At 41.1% G+C, this 16,758-nt stretch overlaps 1 protein-coding gene across 2 annotated transcripts in view; it reads right to left on the reverse strand.

Moving 5' to 3' along the window:
• Window positions 1-1,806: 1,806 nt before the first annotated feature.
• RTTN (rotatin) overlaps window positions 1,807-16,758 on the reverse strand; it is a 159,165-nt gene continuing 144,213 nt past the window's right edge. For both annotated transcript variants that reach the window (XM_046025692.1, XM_046025691.1), the window contains exons 44-49: window positions 15,952-16,078; window positions 12,998-13,200; window positions 9,781-10,048; window positions 4,272-4,375; window positions 3,121-3,190; window positions 1,807-2,206 (exon numbers count right to left, since the gene is read on the reverse strand). In XM_046025692.1, coding sequence (XP_045881648.1) covers window positions 2,121-2,206; window positions 3,121-3,190; window positions 4,272-4,375; window positions 9,781-10,048; window positions 12,998-13,200; window positions 15,952-16,078 — 858 coding nt within the window. In that variant the 3' untranslated portion in view covers window positions 1,807-2,120. The remainder of the gene's footprint in view (window positions 2,207-3,120; window positions 3,191-4,271; window positions 4,376-9,780; window positions 10,049-12,997; window positions 13,201-15,951; window positions 16,079-16,758) is intronic.

The raw sequence follows: 16,758 nt of genomic DNA on the forward strand, positions 1-16,758 counted from the left end.
TCAGGGGGATTAATTATTGGTTCTCAAACTGTGGTGAGAGTAAAGGTCACCTGGGGAGCTCACTAACAAGTCTTCTGGACATGGGCCTAAGACTCCGTTTCAGGGGGTCCAGGAGTCTGCATTGCAACAAACATCCTAGGGGATTCTGATGCTGGTGGGCCCCCAAGTTAGTGCCACAGTAGCTGCTCAAATAGTGGGCCGGTGACCTCGGGAATTTTCTGCTTACTAGTTCCCCCCCTGGCTGGCTGGAAACAATCTGAAGAGACACCGATGGAAAGGGCTGCCGTCCAGGACCAGGAACACTACCTGCCTCTGAGGCTTGAGTCTCTGGACACCAACAGGTGACAGTGCGACTCTTCCTGAAGCCATTAGCTCTCTTCCTCTGCCAGGCATGGCAGTCCTCCTGAGCATCAGCAGGTGATCCCTGAGTGGTTCGAGCTACTGTGCTACAAATCCCCCCACACAGGGTACTGTGTTCAGGACCCTGAACTGCTACGGAAAAGAGGCAATTACAACTCTTCCTGATTTCAAAGATACGAGGCAAAGGATACTCTGATAGGTCAATTAATCAATCAATGAACCACAAAGGAAAGGATCACTTCCCTGGAGAGATCTGATTTTTGTCGAAAAACCGGTAGTTATCTGTAAGATCCAAATACAAAGACAGAAATTCCAGTCAGAAAAGAAAAGGAGGCAGCAAGCATAGACAGGCTAAATACGGAGCATTCTGAGAATACTGCCCATGACATAGGGAGAGCTCTTTAAATGAAAGTCACAAAGAAACCCATGCTGTTATTCATCTGTGAGAATTATAACGTAATACCAAGAAGATGGCACAGAATATAAGAAACCAGGAGAAAAGGTAGAAGTAATTCCTGATTCCTGCTCAGAGCTGATGAATTTTTCAGCGTATCGGCATGTCCATTTCTTTGAATTAACTTAGGCTGTCTAGGAAATTCTGAACTTCCTAGATCTACTGTTAAGATCTCTAATCAATAATTTTCAGACACCACAAATTTATCTGCTTCTATTTCAATATTTAACATAATAGATGTTAGTCATGCTTCTATCTTAAATAAAATCACCTGGCTTGCTTTCGTGATGATAGCAGTTTGCTAAAGCGTTTCAAAAACGTTATTTTTTTTGTTAATTCAGTTAGAAAATGTTCCCCTAAATAATGAGTGTATACTGCTGTGTATGTGTAAATAATGTGTATAGTGATGTGTTTTTTTCTTAGACACAATTTTCTTTCTCTCAAAAGGGTTGAGAAACTGCTGTAATTGATCAGTACTTAAATGACATTGGTGTAATTTTTCAGTTCAAAACTAATGTTCATTAAGAGTTATTACATGATGAATATTTGGCAGAACTTATTCTTGCTAGATTTTTTTAAGTCTTATTCTTTGTGATGTTTTGGGCTGAGCTAGAATTTGAACCTAGGCCTACCTGATCGTAAATTCATTTCTTCCTTCTTTATTACACAGCATTTCAGAAGTCAAAAGGTGAAAATAATAAAACATAGGTTTACAAGTCATATGGAAATCAGTTAATATCATTAAAAACTGCATAAAGAAGCTACTGACAAAATTATAGACATTTATATACAAGTATCTCTTTACCAATGTGTATGCTCTGGGCAATACAAAGGTTTGAGAAACAAGGATGTGTACTGACAAGACCCAAATTCCATGTAAAAACTTAAGGAAATAAAGGAAATCAGAACAACCTGTCTTCTTCCAATTACTAAAATTCATATTCATGAAACTGATAAAAGTCTGCAAGCAGCAATTACTAGTCAATTTTGTTTCTAAAAATATTTTATTAAATAACTGTTAAATAAGATATTTACAAAGCAAATTGCATAGAAAAAGGTAAAAATGTTGATGTTCCCAAAACTTTCTCTGTCCATCATCTTCTTGTCAGCTGCTCTTACTCACAGAGAGCTGGTATGAAGGGACAGAGCTGAGATGTCCCAGTCTATTTCTCGTCAGGCAGGAAGGGCAGAGCACCCTGCAGGGATTTAGCATGTCTCCAGGTAACAGTGGCTACACAGAGCTTGCTTCAAAGTTGGCTCACCTGTCTGGCGGCCATCAGTTTCAGGCAGGAGACTCTCACATCACTCAGGAAGAGTTAAGAAGCTGAACGAGGTTTTCAAGACATTTCAAGTAATAAGCATTTAGAGGGGTTTCTTCTGAGTTTGAGAAAGCTGAGAGAGAAAAATAAAGAGTATGGAAAAAGTAAGTTTATTAAATTTAGTACTGCACTTAAGAACAGACAATTCATATTTATTTTTATTTTTAGCTTTTTATAGCCAAAAAGTATAAACAAACATCAATATACCTCCATATGGCTGCTATTACCTGTAGCCCAATAAGAATGCCTTGCTTTATGTACTTACCATTCCTCCAAAAGCACAAATTCTAACATAACTACCTCTAGAAACTCATGGTCACAGTGAAGAACAAACTGAAAAATCCACAAACCACTTATTAAAAAATCAGACTATAAAAGCACAAATTAATAACAGACTTAGTACAGTACAAGAAAGACACAGTACAGTGCTTTAGCATAAAAAGTGTTCAAAGAATAATGCTCACTGAAAAGCGGTGTCACTTAAAATGAAAAAGGAACCGTGAAAAGAAAACCCTGCCTCCTATCATGATCACATCACTGGGCTGAGAGGATAGAGGGGCAACTTGATCTATTCTCGGAAGACTGTAATTCAACTCCCTGATGTTAGATCAAAGTTTTCTATTCAAGGTCAATTCTAATTGGGCCCAGTTCTTATCACCTCAGAACACATTACAGCATGAAGGTAGCCACTGGCAAAGGAAGTTTAGTGCACGAAAAAGAAAACGAATTGGAGAAAGATCAAAGACATATTTTAAGAAATTGTATCTCGAACCTTCATCTATCAAAACAATTATTTAAAAAGGTGACATAAATGAAAAGTAGGGACCAGATATCAGCACATTTTACAGTGCTTCAATAAAAAAGCTCCTCAAATAGCAGTGGAGAAAACTGGCATCGTGCTGTGAAGTATCCAAGCGGTTCATTAATCAGGGAATCCGCTTAATAGCTTTCGAGTTTAACCGTAATCTCTTTCATAACAGAACTTACTTTTCTTTGCTAAGGAATATGCTTCATCCACTCTTCTTTTTATTGATGGATTTTTCAAAGTTGTTTTTGCCTGCAGGTAACACAGAGCAATGCATTAATTAGATTTATTCCCATATGCTGCGGATCAGGGTACCACAGCGCTGATGCTGCCAGTGCTGAGCCCAGCACTCCGCAGCGTCGCACGAAGATAGCAACGGAGCTAGGGAGTAACGACTGAGCACGTCCCACTGCGCTGTCACCCACGTCCTTCCCTCCCCAACTCACTCCTTTCTCTGCAGCTCCGTGTGCTTCTCGCCCTGCCCTTCTCCCCTAACCTCAAGTCTTAAAGGAGGACTCAGTCTTGGTTCCAATATTCCATATCCCCTCAAAGCCCAGATTTCTGACGAAGCGTATCAAACAGTACCGGCTCTAACTGCAGAGTAACTGCAGAGTGTCAACTCCTGTGCTAAGCCCTGGGGACACGCGGTGAAAGCGATGGCAGCGCCTCTGGCCTCCTGGACGCTGTCGCCAGCCAGCAGGGGGAACAAGCAGCACAGACACGGGACAAACAGCCAAGAGCACCATTCGGGGACGGTGTGGATCTCAACATGGTCTGTCACTTGGCCACTACTTGATCGCTAGACATACGAGGGCATTTCTCTCAGGAACGAGATGTCTGTAGTCAAAGAGAAGCCCAAAGGCCAGGGAGAGCGAGGACAGGTCCGCACCCGCGGATGGCTCCCGTGGGGCTGGTCCTGGGCTGCAGTCTCACAAGAACCAAGTTTTCTCAAAACTTGGTAATAGCATACGCTAGACCAAGAGGAATCACACAGCTGGGTAAAAGTTCATTATCTGGTTTTATTTCAGGATGCATTTTTCTTTAATACATCTTTCAGCAGAAACGATCTATACTAATATTAAATCAGTATGCCAAATCAATTTATATTGACAGGGAAAATTCACCCCAAAGACACACCTTTCTGAAATGAGACCTCCTGCTAATTAAATGAAAAAGATTTCAACTGGTGGCTCACTAATTGTATAAACGCACAAGACAACAAGGTCTTTGAGTTCACGTTTTCTCCCTTGCTGATACTCCGCCAGTATCCCTGGCTGTACCCTCAGAGCCTCGGTGTTTGCCCCCGGCTAGAACAAGGACTTTAAAAACTGACCTTTTGATAATTGTGAATCAGAGCCCAAAGCGCAGCTGCTCCAATCCTCTGAGCATTTTGATTCTCGCTTTCCAGACAGGCAGCTAGCACACTAATGACTTTTTCTAATAACAAACACATTAGAAAAGAAGTTCAGTCCCAGCCATTACAATGTATTCTGATCTTGGACTAGTCAGATACTCCCTTTTCCCCCATCAGAACACACACGTAGTTGGTATCCCTAGACTATGAGCGGAGGACATCACTGGACTATGAGGGGAGGACATAGACTATGTGTGGGAGGACAACCTCAAAACAAATTATTTTCATGAATAGTCAGGGAAGCCGTGGCAGCCTAATGTTTTTGGCCCTAATTCAACAACAGCACATTCATTTAAACAACAAGAGTGGAGAAGTAAGTAATTACACAAAGAGTCGTATAAATGAGCTGTTCAATTATAGCTCACATTTTGATGGGCAGGAGAGCAGATTTGCTCTTATGATAAATTATAAAGACTATTATAAGAACATCAACAGCATGGGTTACCATATAAAACAATAATCAAGAAATATGAAATTAGTTAAGCTTTTTAAAAAAGGACTAAGCATTTTAGAGAAATGTTTTCATGTATGTATATGTCAGAGGAAAAAGTGATTTAAAGGCACATCAACACACGAGATATGTCCCCTTTTTGCAAAGCTAGCCAGAGTATGAAATCAAGACTTACAAATTATCGGTAGCAGCCTAATCGTTTACGTGAAGATGCAAAGTTTAGTCCCAAGGAAACTGTCAGGGTGTTTCAGACCAATATACGAACCTATCTTGTTACTTATTTTTATATATATCATTAAATTGTATAAAATTATTTTTCCTCTCAAATGTATGTTTAACAACATGTAGCATTCTCAAGGGTTGCTGTGGGAACTCTCAGCATGTAGAACCATTCCTCATTCTACTACATGCGTCTCATTACACTGGAACCTGTTTGAGGGCAAAATGCGTCTGCTCACTGATGAATATTTCAACCCTCGTGCCAGTTTATTTTAGGGCCTTAATAAATACTATCTGGATGAAAGACTCCATAACTAAAGCAACAAAAATGCTGTTTTGGTAACTCTGTTTAGTTTTTAAAGAAATTTTACATGTTCTATGGAGGAAAAAAAAGCTGCTCCATAAAGTAACTTCTGTATAGTTGAGGGATAGTGTGGAAGGTACATGCAGGTGCTGAACTTTCCTGCCAACCACCCCTACTCCTTACCACACCTCCACCCCTAGTTTCCCTTGCTTTTCCTGTACCCCAACTTTCCCTAGCTAGCCTATGTAAATAGTTATGTGATGAAATTTGTTATGTGAGGTTGTAGGTGGCAGCTGGCCCTCTTAGGGCACATCATGAAATGAAAGGGTGGTTCCCAGGTGTTTCTCTGAGTATCATCAAGAGATATTTTTACATAGTGTACTAAACACTCAGAACATATAACCTATAATCTAAGTAAGTTTATAGTAACTCCCTTCACCAGTTACTATCTCTTAAGCATTTTTAATAAAGTACATATATAGATCAATTAATATGGTGTCCCCAATGATGATGCAACTAGGTCAATTTAAAAAAAATATATTTCACTGTGAAATACAACATGCATACAAAAAAAGGCACATTAAACATTTTTAACTAATTGGTTGTCCATTGACAGATGAATGGATAAAGAAGATGTGGGGTATATCTACAATGGAATATTATGCAGCCATAAAAAAAAAACAACGAAATCTTCCCATTTGCAACAACCTGGATGAACTACAGGATATTACACTAAGCAAAAGAAGTCAATCAGAGAAAGACAATTATCATATGATCTCACTGGTATGTGGAATCTAAGAAACAAGGCAGAAGATCATAGGAGAAGAGAGGAAAAAATGAAATAAGATGAAACCAGAGAGGGAGACAAACCATAAGAAACTCCTAATCATAAAAATAAACTGAGGGTTCCTGGAGGGGAGGGAGAGAGGGGGATGGGATAAATGGGTGATGGACTTTGGGGAGGGTATACGTTGTAATGAGCACTGGGTATTATATAAGACTGATGAATCACAGGCCTGTATCCCTGAAACAAAAAATATATTATATGTTAATTATTGGATTTAAATTTTAAAAAATTTTTATTAAAAAAAGTTTAATAGGTATGAAGGGAGTACTCATATATACCTATAAATAACTTTAAGAGACTAGATAACAGTAAAATGTAGCTAGTAAGTAGTAAATGATGAGTTTCAAATACTTACTACCTTTCGTCTTAATATAATTGAGCTAATTACTTATTTAGGGATGTCGTATTCCTAGCCTGAAATCAGCTATATTAAGAGTATTTACACCATGAAAACCACAAATGCAACAAACCAGAGCTGAATTAATGGTAAAGCTGAAAGAGGTCTGTTTTATGACTATATTTTGCATAAAGTGAGAAACAGTTTTCACAGTGCATTACGAATTCGATTTAACGACAATACACTGATAGGGAGAAAAGCCAACCGGGATGTGATTCGAGTGTCACATGATGATGACACGGCAACCACGGATGGGCTTACAGACACAGGATTCAGTAAACGTCTCCCATGTTGTGCTCCCATGGCCGGTACAGACATATTCATAGAATCTGTTTAGTTATTATTTCAAATTTCTCCATTTTCCATTTTCCTACCTCCCGCAAACATTTCCAGGCTGGCCACTTACTTATCTAAGCATGGCATAAATCAATTTATCTTTAAATCTGTGACTTTAATTCCAGTATCCAAAGCCTGGGCAGGCGAGTTGGGTGCCTCCCCTGCCGGCTCTCACTCATGGTGCCACGGCTCCTGCTCTGCTTGGTCACAGGTCCCCACACCCCGGTTAATACTTTTTGAAAACCTGTGGCGGTTCCCAGTGCGCACTTGTCCTCCCTCCGTCAGAGCGGCAGAGAGCCTGTGCGGAGTACGCAGAACCACTGTCACTCGAGGTTCCGCTCAAACCAAGGTCACATGCCACTCAGGCTCTCAGCTCTGGGGTGCCAATGCTCGCACTTGTTTTTCTGGTCTTTATAATAACATAAACAAGGGTTGGGGGACAATTTAATTTTGATTCATCCTTCTCCTGAGAGCTTAGTTCTTTGGAGTTCCACCTTAATACAAACAAGATGGCCCATGAACTCCCCATCTTAGACACCTTGACTGTTGTTCCCAGATTCCTTGGCATGCCCGAACCGAAACCAAGCATACAATGTTGGCAAATGTCCTTGAAACAAAAAATACATACTTCATACATATATTTTGTGTCTCTCTAAGGCACAAACTTTCAAAAAAATTGGCCTGGGAGTTTCCCACTATCTTTTCAGTTCTTTGATTTTTTTTTTTTTTTAAGGTGAATTTTGACACATTTTATCTAGCATAATTTTGTTGTTTTCAGAGGAGTCCTTGCCTGAAACTACCAGAAATAAGGAGTATTCTAGCTCTACTTCTAACAGTAAGCCCCACAACTCACTCCATTTCTAACCATCAAAACCAGAGGTGGGGCACACATGATCAGAGTTTTTGCGGTCTGAGCTGGTAGATTTTTAAGCTAGCTGACTCTGCTAAGCCCTCCTTCTGGATCCCCAAGGGGAAACAGGAGGCAGTGCCTGTGCTGTGCCTTCAAAGGTCCATACAAAAACCGCACAGTTGCTGCCCCCTATTCCTGCCTTGGAGGCCCCTGATCTCATGTCTCTAGGGCTGAGGAAGCTCCTCCTTACCAAAAGTTTGTCCAACTGTTTTAAGCTAAGGAGGAAGAGAGAGCATCACTATTACAAAGAAATGCTAAAAATAAATCCAGGGGGAAAATGTAGACTTCTCCCTGAATTCCCTAAAGCCCATCCTTTTTCTAACTCTCTCAATAATAAAATTGTAGTGAGTAGTCCCAAAGAAAAACTTCTTCTGAGAAAAATGTGCAATAGGTGAGAGCAGGCCTGGGAGCAGACACCTCACCTATCTATCGCACCGCCCTATGAGGCCGGGCCTACCACTAGCCTCACTTTACCCACGTGAGGACTGAGGCACACCGCTCAGACGGCAGCCAGCGCAGCGTCAGTGGAGGAGCTATGGAAAAGCAGAGCTCAGATCCACGGCTCATTTTGCGAAGTTAAAAGCTGACCGAGCTTCTAAAACCTCTCCCTGTATTTCCAACAATTCCGTAATTATCAGAAAAAGAGAATCACCACTGCATACACAGCAGGAAATAGGCAGAATCATTGCCACTCACTTAGAAAACTCCATGTGTCCTGGAAAAATACCTCTAGGAAAGATTAAGTAAAAAACATGAAAGGAAAACAGAATTAATCTATCTGGAGCATCGACTATGTACCATAAATGGTACCAGATACTTTATGTGTGTTTATAAACTGATTTCTACCAAACCAAGAGAGGATTATTTTACAGATGTAGAAACTAGACCCAGGGAAGCTGCCCCAGGTGACTCTGGAGTTAGCACATAAGGGCTGGCACCCAACACCAGGTGTGCGGAAGTCTAGATCCCACCTCTTTTTTCCCCCCAAAACAATGCAATGTAACCTTATAAAACTCCCTCCCTATAAAATTCACACTCTCCTCACAGAAAAAGCACATGGTTGCAGAAACAGAAATTTCCATTTCCCTCCTTCTGCTTCAAAATTTTTCTGAATCCTCTCCCCCATCTGTCCTACATCTCAGAGAATGAGGTCTCTGTCAGGCTAATGTCACCATGTGGTCGTGGGTTCTGAACCCTCCAGCCTGCACAGGAGCTCTTTCAATCACCGGACACTCACTGAGTGCTGACTGTGACAGGCACCACTCTACATGCTACAGAGAAACGTGAAGAAAAGAGACAAAAGCCTCTTGACCTCATAAGAGCTAATGTTCTAATGCTGGGCAGACTAGGAATAAACAAATACAGGCTGAACACGTATAGTATCTCAACTGTTGATAACGCTATGGAGAAAAATAAAACAAGCAGAGGAGACAGTGAGTGAGAGGAGAGGAGAGGAGGCAGGAAGAAGGATGTGAGGACTATCATGTTGACAGGTGGGTCTGGAAAGGCTTCCCTGAGGCAGCACCTGCTCAGAGACCTAGAGGAGCGAGGGGAAGAGAGATGAGAGAAGTCAGGGCGCAGCCGGACAGACTCCACTCCATGCTCCTCTTCTCTGCTACCTCCTGGATCCAGTGGAGCCACCAGTGGCAAGACTTGCTAAGCCTGAGAAGACTCCTGGAAGTCTCTGGAGGGCTGGAGCCACGTGTGGTTCACCTCTGAGGACGAGATCACACCTGATTCTTTCCAACGGCCTCTATCCTCCCACCGGGCCTTGTACACAGTGGTGCCTAATAAATACCTGACAAATTATTTATAAAACAATTCCATGTTGTAATCTGAATGGAATACTCAAGGAATGACCACATGTATATCCAGATGCCCCGTGTGTGTCTTTGCGCACGCGCACATGTATGTGTGTGCACGTGTGAGTGTGTGTGTGTGTGGTCGATCCTGTGAATACTCACCATTAGCCAGGATCTTGGGCTTACTGGCAGGACCGAAGCACATATTATGAAAGATAAGAAGTGGTATGGAAGGGCCGCTCTTGTGCTTATACTTGCTCATCTCTGTAAGTAAGTCTAAACAGCCATCCAGCCTCAGGATCATTTGTTGCCCGTCTTCTCCAAATGATATATTCAGGAGCAATTTCAACCAAAGAATGGTCAGATTACTGAGATGCTTATTTCCTCCTTTTGGCAATGTTAGAGATAGAAAGTTCTGTAAGAAGTTGCTCTGTGGGTAAATAGAGAGAATATTATTTTCTTTCTGAGTCTTTTCATTATTTTCCTTGTCCCTTGGAGACCAATTAACTAGAGTTCTGCTCTTCTTTTCCACAACTTTTATTCCTCCTTCCTCCTAACACCTGCCTTCCTGCCTTCCAAATATTCCATCTATACTGTTTCCAAGTATAAGTGGAAAAGGTAAAGAGCACAAAATAGTGCTCAAATTTTAATTCTTATCATTCCTTCCTGATGATGGATAAGGAACTACATATAGTCAACTCTTAATTATTTAGGATGCATAATTCAGTTTGGGGATTATTTTAGGCCTCCTGAGTTTTCTCTTTCTGTCTGCCTTCTGGCAATTTTGCTGCTCATTAAAAGCTACCCTATGGGGAGGAAAAAGAAACAAACCCCAAATCAGTCTTGGATACCAGTTAACAACTCTACTAGAACTGAAGAGATCTGAATCTAAGCATTCTTAAAAAAATTTATTTTTAAATCTGTGTACATCTTATATTCACTTTACTCTAACTGTTTACCTTCACAGATAATTTCTCATGGCTACCTGCCATTTTAGTAAATTTAGAAATGAATACCAAAAATATCAGTTAGATATTTTGATCAGGGTACAGAAATATGATCACTGAACTTTCATAAATGTCCAGAGTATCTCTCATCTCTCTCCTGCTTAATAATCTATTCTGGCCTATTTCTTGGGTTCTCCTGCACCTAAATCAAGATGCTGGCTTGAATCTATAAGGTAAATTTAACACTTGTACACAGAAGGACTCCCAGTCTAAAAATGAAATGGTAAGAAAGTACTAAGTCACTATATTGTATACCTGAAACTGGAATTTGAATAAAAATTTAAAAAAATAAAAAATAAAAAACGAAAACGAAATGAGCAACAGAAATATTTGCAACACAACCCAACCAACAAGCAAACTGCAAAACTATAGGCCCACTTCGTACTGTACTTGCCATCACTCACAACTACTTCTCATCGCTCAGTCCAAATCAATGCTTTTTAGATTTATCCCTTGCCTTTCCCGTTCAGATAGATTCTGCCACGATACTGGAGATTTGGAGTTGATGCTAGTGATGAAATATATGGTAGTTCCTTAAATTATAAATATGCTAAGGCATTCCTTCTTTTTGCTAGAGCTAAAGATGCTTTTAGACAACTCCCTATACTAGACATGGTGGAGAGAAACTACATATTTTAGAATCTCAGCTGTACAAAAGTGCTCGCGACATTTTCTATGCCTATGGATGAGTAATGGAGAGGTCTAACTATAGTGCCCAGGGCTCATTATGCCAAAGCAGCAGGGGAAGGCTCAGGGGTTGCCTAATTAGAGGAGAGGAAAAACAACTTGATTGAACCACACCTGAAACAGAGTCCAATGAAATATACATCAAAATATGCGTGAGCACAGTAACACAGCCTGAGAGTAGAAGACACAGTCAAGATCATGTTTAACCTGAGAAGTTTCCAAATGAAGCTTAGGGAGAGAAGGTCTCCAGCTCAAAGTCACATGTCAGACCCAAGACCAGTAGTCATTTGGGAGCTCCTACTCTACTTTACCCATGTGCTCTACAGGGAGGTGGCAGGAAGCCCTACCCCAGTCTGTGCTCCCACACACGTGCAAATGGCATCACACACAGCCAGCTCGGCATGACTTCACATGTCTATCCAGCCCTGTGCCAGCAAATAAACAGCTGCTTCTGGTGGGAGTAGTGGGTCCCTGATTGGCATCCTTTGCCAACTTACGTAGGGTGATATTCCCACTGTGACTGATTTCAAGATAGCAACGTGATGTCAAATGGCTCACAAAATTCCTGAAAATCAGCAATGACACTCATGAACCAGCCTGAGTTAGCTCCAACAGACCACTGAAAAGACTGTTCCTTAGTCACAACTGCTATTTATTTGGAGACTGCTGTCGGAGTGGGGTGCTTTGGGGTGGGTGGAGGATGGTGAGCTGGCACAATAGAGGAAAAGGAGACTAAATTCCTGTGAGTGCTGTCAACTTTCTAATTTATCTTGGCGTCCATGTAAAAGAAGCAGAAACAAACCACTATGTACTAGTAAATAACAGATAATATGATCATATTCACATCTTAAAGGATCTTCTAAATTAGGGATTCTGTTCATACACATCTAAATAGAACCTCACTGAACATGTGTATTAGAATTTGTTTAACTCATCCAATCCCCTGTAAAGTACCGTCGGGTAAAATCAGTGATAAGAGTCAGGTTTTGGCACCGGAGTGGCAGAGGACTGATCACATCACCTACTCTGTCAAAAAGAAGGTAGGTTTGAGGGGGGGAAGCGGCTATGACTTCACACACCGTTTTGACAATGTAAATTGAACGGAAATCATTACTGCTCAATTTGGTCTACAGAAAGACCAATACATTACTTTTATGATCTCAAATAAATGTAAGACAGCTGTCTTTCTAAAACCCTCATTTTTAGAGAGATAAAATATAATGTAGAAGCTGAGAAGATAAACGAAAAGGAAATGGAATGATCATACTCTAGCCTGTCACTTTTCATGTGTCATCTATCACCTGGCTTTAAACAAAGTGAACCTTCTTAATCTTTTTAAAATCTTTTAAAATATGATGCTCTGAAAACATAATAATTTAATCCTAGAAACTGAGTTCCAGATTTTTCATACATGTTCTCGATTAGAAGGATTATTTTACTATCCTTCTCAAGATATGAAGGGGATGCCTGGGTGCCTCAGTTGGTTAAGAGTCCGATCCTTGATCTTGGCTCAGGTCATGGTCTCAGGGTCGTGAGGTCGAGCCCCATGTCAGGCTCCGTGCTCCACAGGGAGTCTGCTTCATATCCTCTCCCTCTCTTTCTGCCCCTCCCCCACTCTCACATGCACTCTCTCTCTAAAATAAATTAATTTAAAAAAAGATATGAAAGAGAGATTAAGTACTTACTTTCTGAATTACTCCTTTACAGTCATGAGATAAGGCCAGGTTTGAAAGAAGCATAAAAACCATCTGCTGAACTGCAGTGTTCTCAAGAGGCATCTGGGAAGCCAACTTCAGGATACACCCCATCAGAGATGTGCCAGGGCCTCCTCTGTATGCAGGTTGAACCGGATGTACTCCATAACTTGACCAACAAAGAGAACTGCAACCTTAAAAAAAAAAAAAAAGAAAGAAACAGCCTATCACAATGTCTTCTTAGTTTCACTATTTAGTTAAAAACCCTAAGTAGTGGGGCGCCTGGGTGGCTCAGTTGTTAAGCAGCTGCCTTCGGCTCAGGTCACGATCCCAGGGTCCTGGGATCGAGCCCCACATCAGGCTCCCTGCTCAGCAGGAAGCCTACTTCTCCCTCGCCCACTCCCTTTGCTTGTGTTCCCTCTCTCGCTGTGTCTCTTTCTGTCAAGTAAAAAAAACCCCAAAAACCCTAAGCAGTGAAGCCTATCTGTCCATCAATGACTTATTCACTAACTATGACCTGCATACGGCACTAAAGGCTAGTGCTGACGCCTACATCCAGTCCAGTGGATCTGCCACCCTCACTGAAGGTCTCATGACCTCGATAGGGCATTTTAAAACACTAAGTTTGTTTTTTTTTTTAAAGAATAAAATATGCACAAGAAGTTTTTAAACGGTTCCTTAAAAAGACATCTAAAGAAAGACTTGTGTAGAAGAACAGAATTTTAGAAATGGAATGTAACTTGGTCTAATGCCTTCATTTCACAGAAGAAAAAAAAAGAGGGACACAAAAATGCTGGGGTGTGGGCACAGACAAATGATAGCAGTCATGTACGCTAACTAAGGGCACAGCCTCACAGAGGCCAGTGACTTGCTCGGAGTGACACAGCTCATAAGCACCAAGAGGCAGCAGTGGCATCAACTGGTTTTCCAGGTCCAGTGTTTTCTCAATAAATTAAACAACCATACGGATTTATCATGGGAGTAAAATAATCAGAAATTCGTCTCACTGTATTGTAACATAAATCTAAAGAAAATTAACTTGTGAAAGTCCATGCAAGGAGGCCAGCCTATGTATAACTAGATCAGAATCAAATAGGTCATAAAAGGCAAGAAGACACAAATAATATAGTGATCTTTCCTCTACTCACACTACACAGCAGTAACCAAACAGCAAGGTTTCTGTTAAACCCACTAAATGACGTCTGAAAACAAACGAGATAGGAAAATAAAAGGTTTCTTCCTTGATTTAGGAACCTAACCATAATCTCATATTTACATCAATTTTAAGTATAAAACTAACATAGATTATAGTTTCAAAAGACTCAAAAAATGTTCCTTTTGCTCGATATTTAGCAACTGATTCTACTTCCCTGCTTCCTTCCCTAAACCCTCAACTAAGGCGTGAAGGCGGGTGAAGAAGGACAAGGTGCAGAGGCAGCACCGGGCGGATGGTCTACTGCACCAGGCGTGCTGTCAGGGGCAGGGAGCTGGAGGACGCAGCCACAGGAGACTGTCCAAGCAGAAGTAAGAACGAGAAAGTCAGTGACAGAACGAAAACAAGGAAATTCTGTGCCACGGCGCACTCCATACACCTTAGTGAAAGTTCAGGCATTAAAAACTTGAAAGTCTGTGTAATCGGTTCCTGCTGGGGAGAGAGAGGCTGAGTGGGCTCCAGGAACAGACAGCCCAGAGCTGGGGTGGAGGCCCACGTCTGACCATCAAGCACATGGTAGTGATGAGACTCCAAATTGTTTTGAGTTCCAGTCCTTTCTCTGCATATCTTTGCACGTTTGGAGAACCCAGCTGCTGAGCTGCTGAAAGATGGCTAGAAGAAACTCGCGCCCTTGCTGACCAGACCTTACGTGTATGACCCCGAGTTTCCAAGGGGAAATTCTGCCAGCAATCCTACTTCACCTCCAGAGCGGGTTTTCTTTCCCTCAGCTCAAACAGCTACTTAACACCTCCTCCTCCTCTTTTCCCAAATCACCCCCAACCTCGCCTTGGCTCACTCTTAGCTGTCGGTCTCTAACAATGCATGGCTCTCAGCAGCTTCTCAATAAAACACCTGGTAAAGGCATGAAAAGAGGTGTCCCAACGACACCAGTTATCACAAGGCCAACTGTATCCAGAGCTACCTTTCATCATGCCAGCTCCTACTCTAAAATCTATAAAAGTTTTAACCTGTTTTTTTAAAAAATTTAATTTTATTTTTTCAGTGTTCCAAGATTCATTGTTCACACACCACACCCACTGCTCCACGCAATATGTGTCCTCCTTAATACCCACCACCAGGCTCACCCATCCCCCATCCCCCTCCTTTCCAAAACCCTCAGTTTGTTTCTCACAGTTCACAGTCTCTCACAGTTCATCTTCCCCTCCGATTTACCCCAATTCAGTTTTCCTTTCCTTCTCCTAATGTCCTCCGTGTTATTCCTTGTGCTCCACAAGTAAGTGAAACCATATGATACTTGACTCTCTCTGCTTGACTTATTTCACTCAGCATAATCTCCTCCAGTCCCATCCATGTTGATGCAAAAGTTGGGTATTCATCCTTTCTGATGGCTGAGTAATATTCCATTGCATATATGGACCATATCTTCTTTATCCATTCATCTGTTGAAGACCTTTATTTGGTTTTTAAAGTTTTACATCATAATTTTCGCTCTCTCAATTTTCCTATTAAATTCAATTTCTCACTGCCATATAACCAGGCAAGTATCTTCCCCCTCTATTCCCTGAGCTATCTAATGGCTCTTCCTATCTCAACAAACACATATTGAAGTATCTTACAGTACCTACGAGAAAACTTCCCTCTAACCGAGATACGTTCTATATTTTGAAGAACACTTCAAAATATGTATTTGTTTTTCCAGTCCACTTTAACACTATGATATAAAATTAGTGTTTTAGTATACTCCTGAAAGGCAGTGTTGGGATCTATTTACCATTTGGAAACTTTGCAGTATAGACACAAAGTAGCTGCAAGGCAATTTGCATCAATGAATCATCCATCAAAAGCCAAGGCCAGAGAGAGTGTAAGACAGGAACGAGATGAGCTTCCAGAGCTGCTTCCTGTTGTGAGAAGGAAATGCAGACAGTGTTAGCCTGAATATATGAAAACATAAAATTAAAATCAAGTTAAACAAACAAACAAACCTGTTACCAACAAAAGGAGACAAAAACTGAATTTATCTTTGTTCTGATTAGTGCCCGCTGGCATTGGAACCCTGCGGACGGACTCAGCACCTTGCCCAGGACGGCCCTGACCACAAGCCCAACCAGTCTCAGGAAGTCCCTTCAACACTGGGGTGGCCACAATACACAAGCTAGGTACAAAACATTAAAGAAACAGCTTCTAAGAATGCAAGATGGTGACATCTCACTACACTGAATAAATTCTCATAAATACTCTGATACAGTTAAGAAATGGAATTTTCTGGTTAAGTAAACATTCTGATCAGTTCTAAGTTGTTCCCTCCACCTTCTCTCTCCACTGTATATATACGTGTGTACATCTGTCTAATAAGTCTGGACAGATCAGAGGTAGATTACTGTTTGTAAATAATTTGAACACAGTAAAATTTAGTTAAAATAATGTGTTAAATCAATAAATTCTTAAGTAACTCATAGTCTTTATTACAAAGATCAGTTACCCCAAAACAATATTACATATACAATCTAACCATTTGTGGTAAATGCAGCAATTGCTTATGTGAACAGGAATTACTAGGCAATTTCCAGACCCAAGCGCT

The sequence above is a fragment of the Meles meles genome, chromosome 12, assembly GCF_922984935.1.
Source record: "Meles meles chromosome 12, mMelMel3.1 paternal haplotype, whole genome shotgun sequence".
Taxonomy (NCBI): domain Eukaryota; kingdom Metazoa; phylum Chordata; class Mammalia; order Carnivora; family Mustelidae; genus Meles; species Meles meles.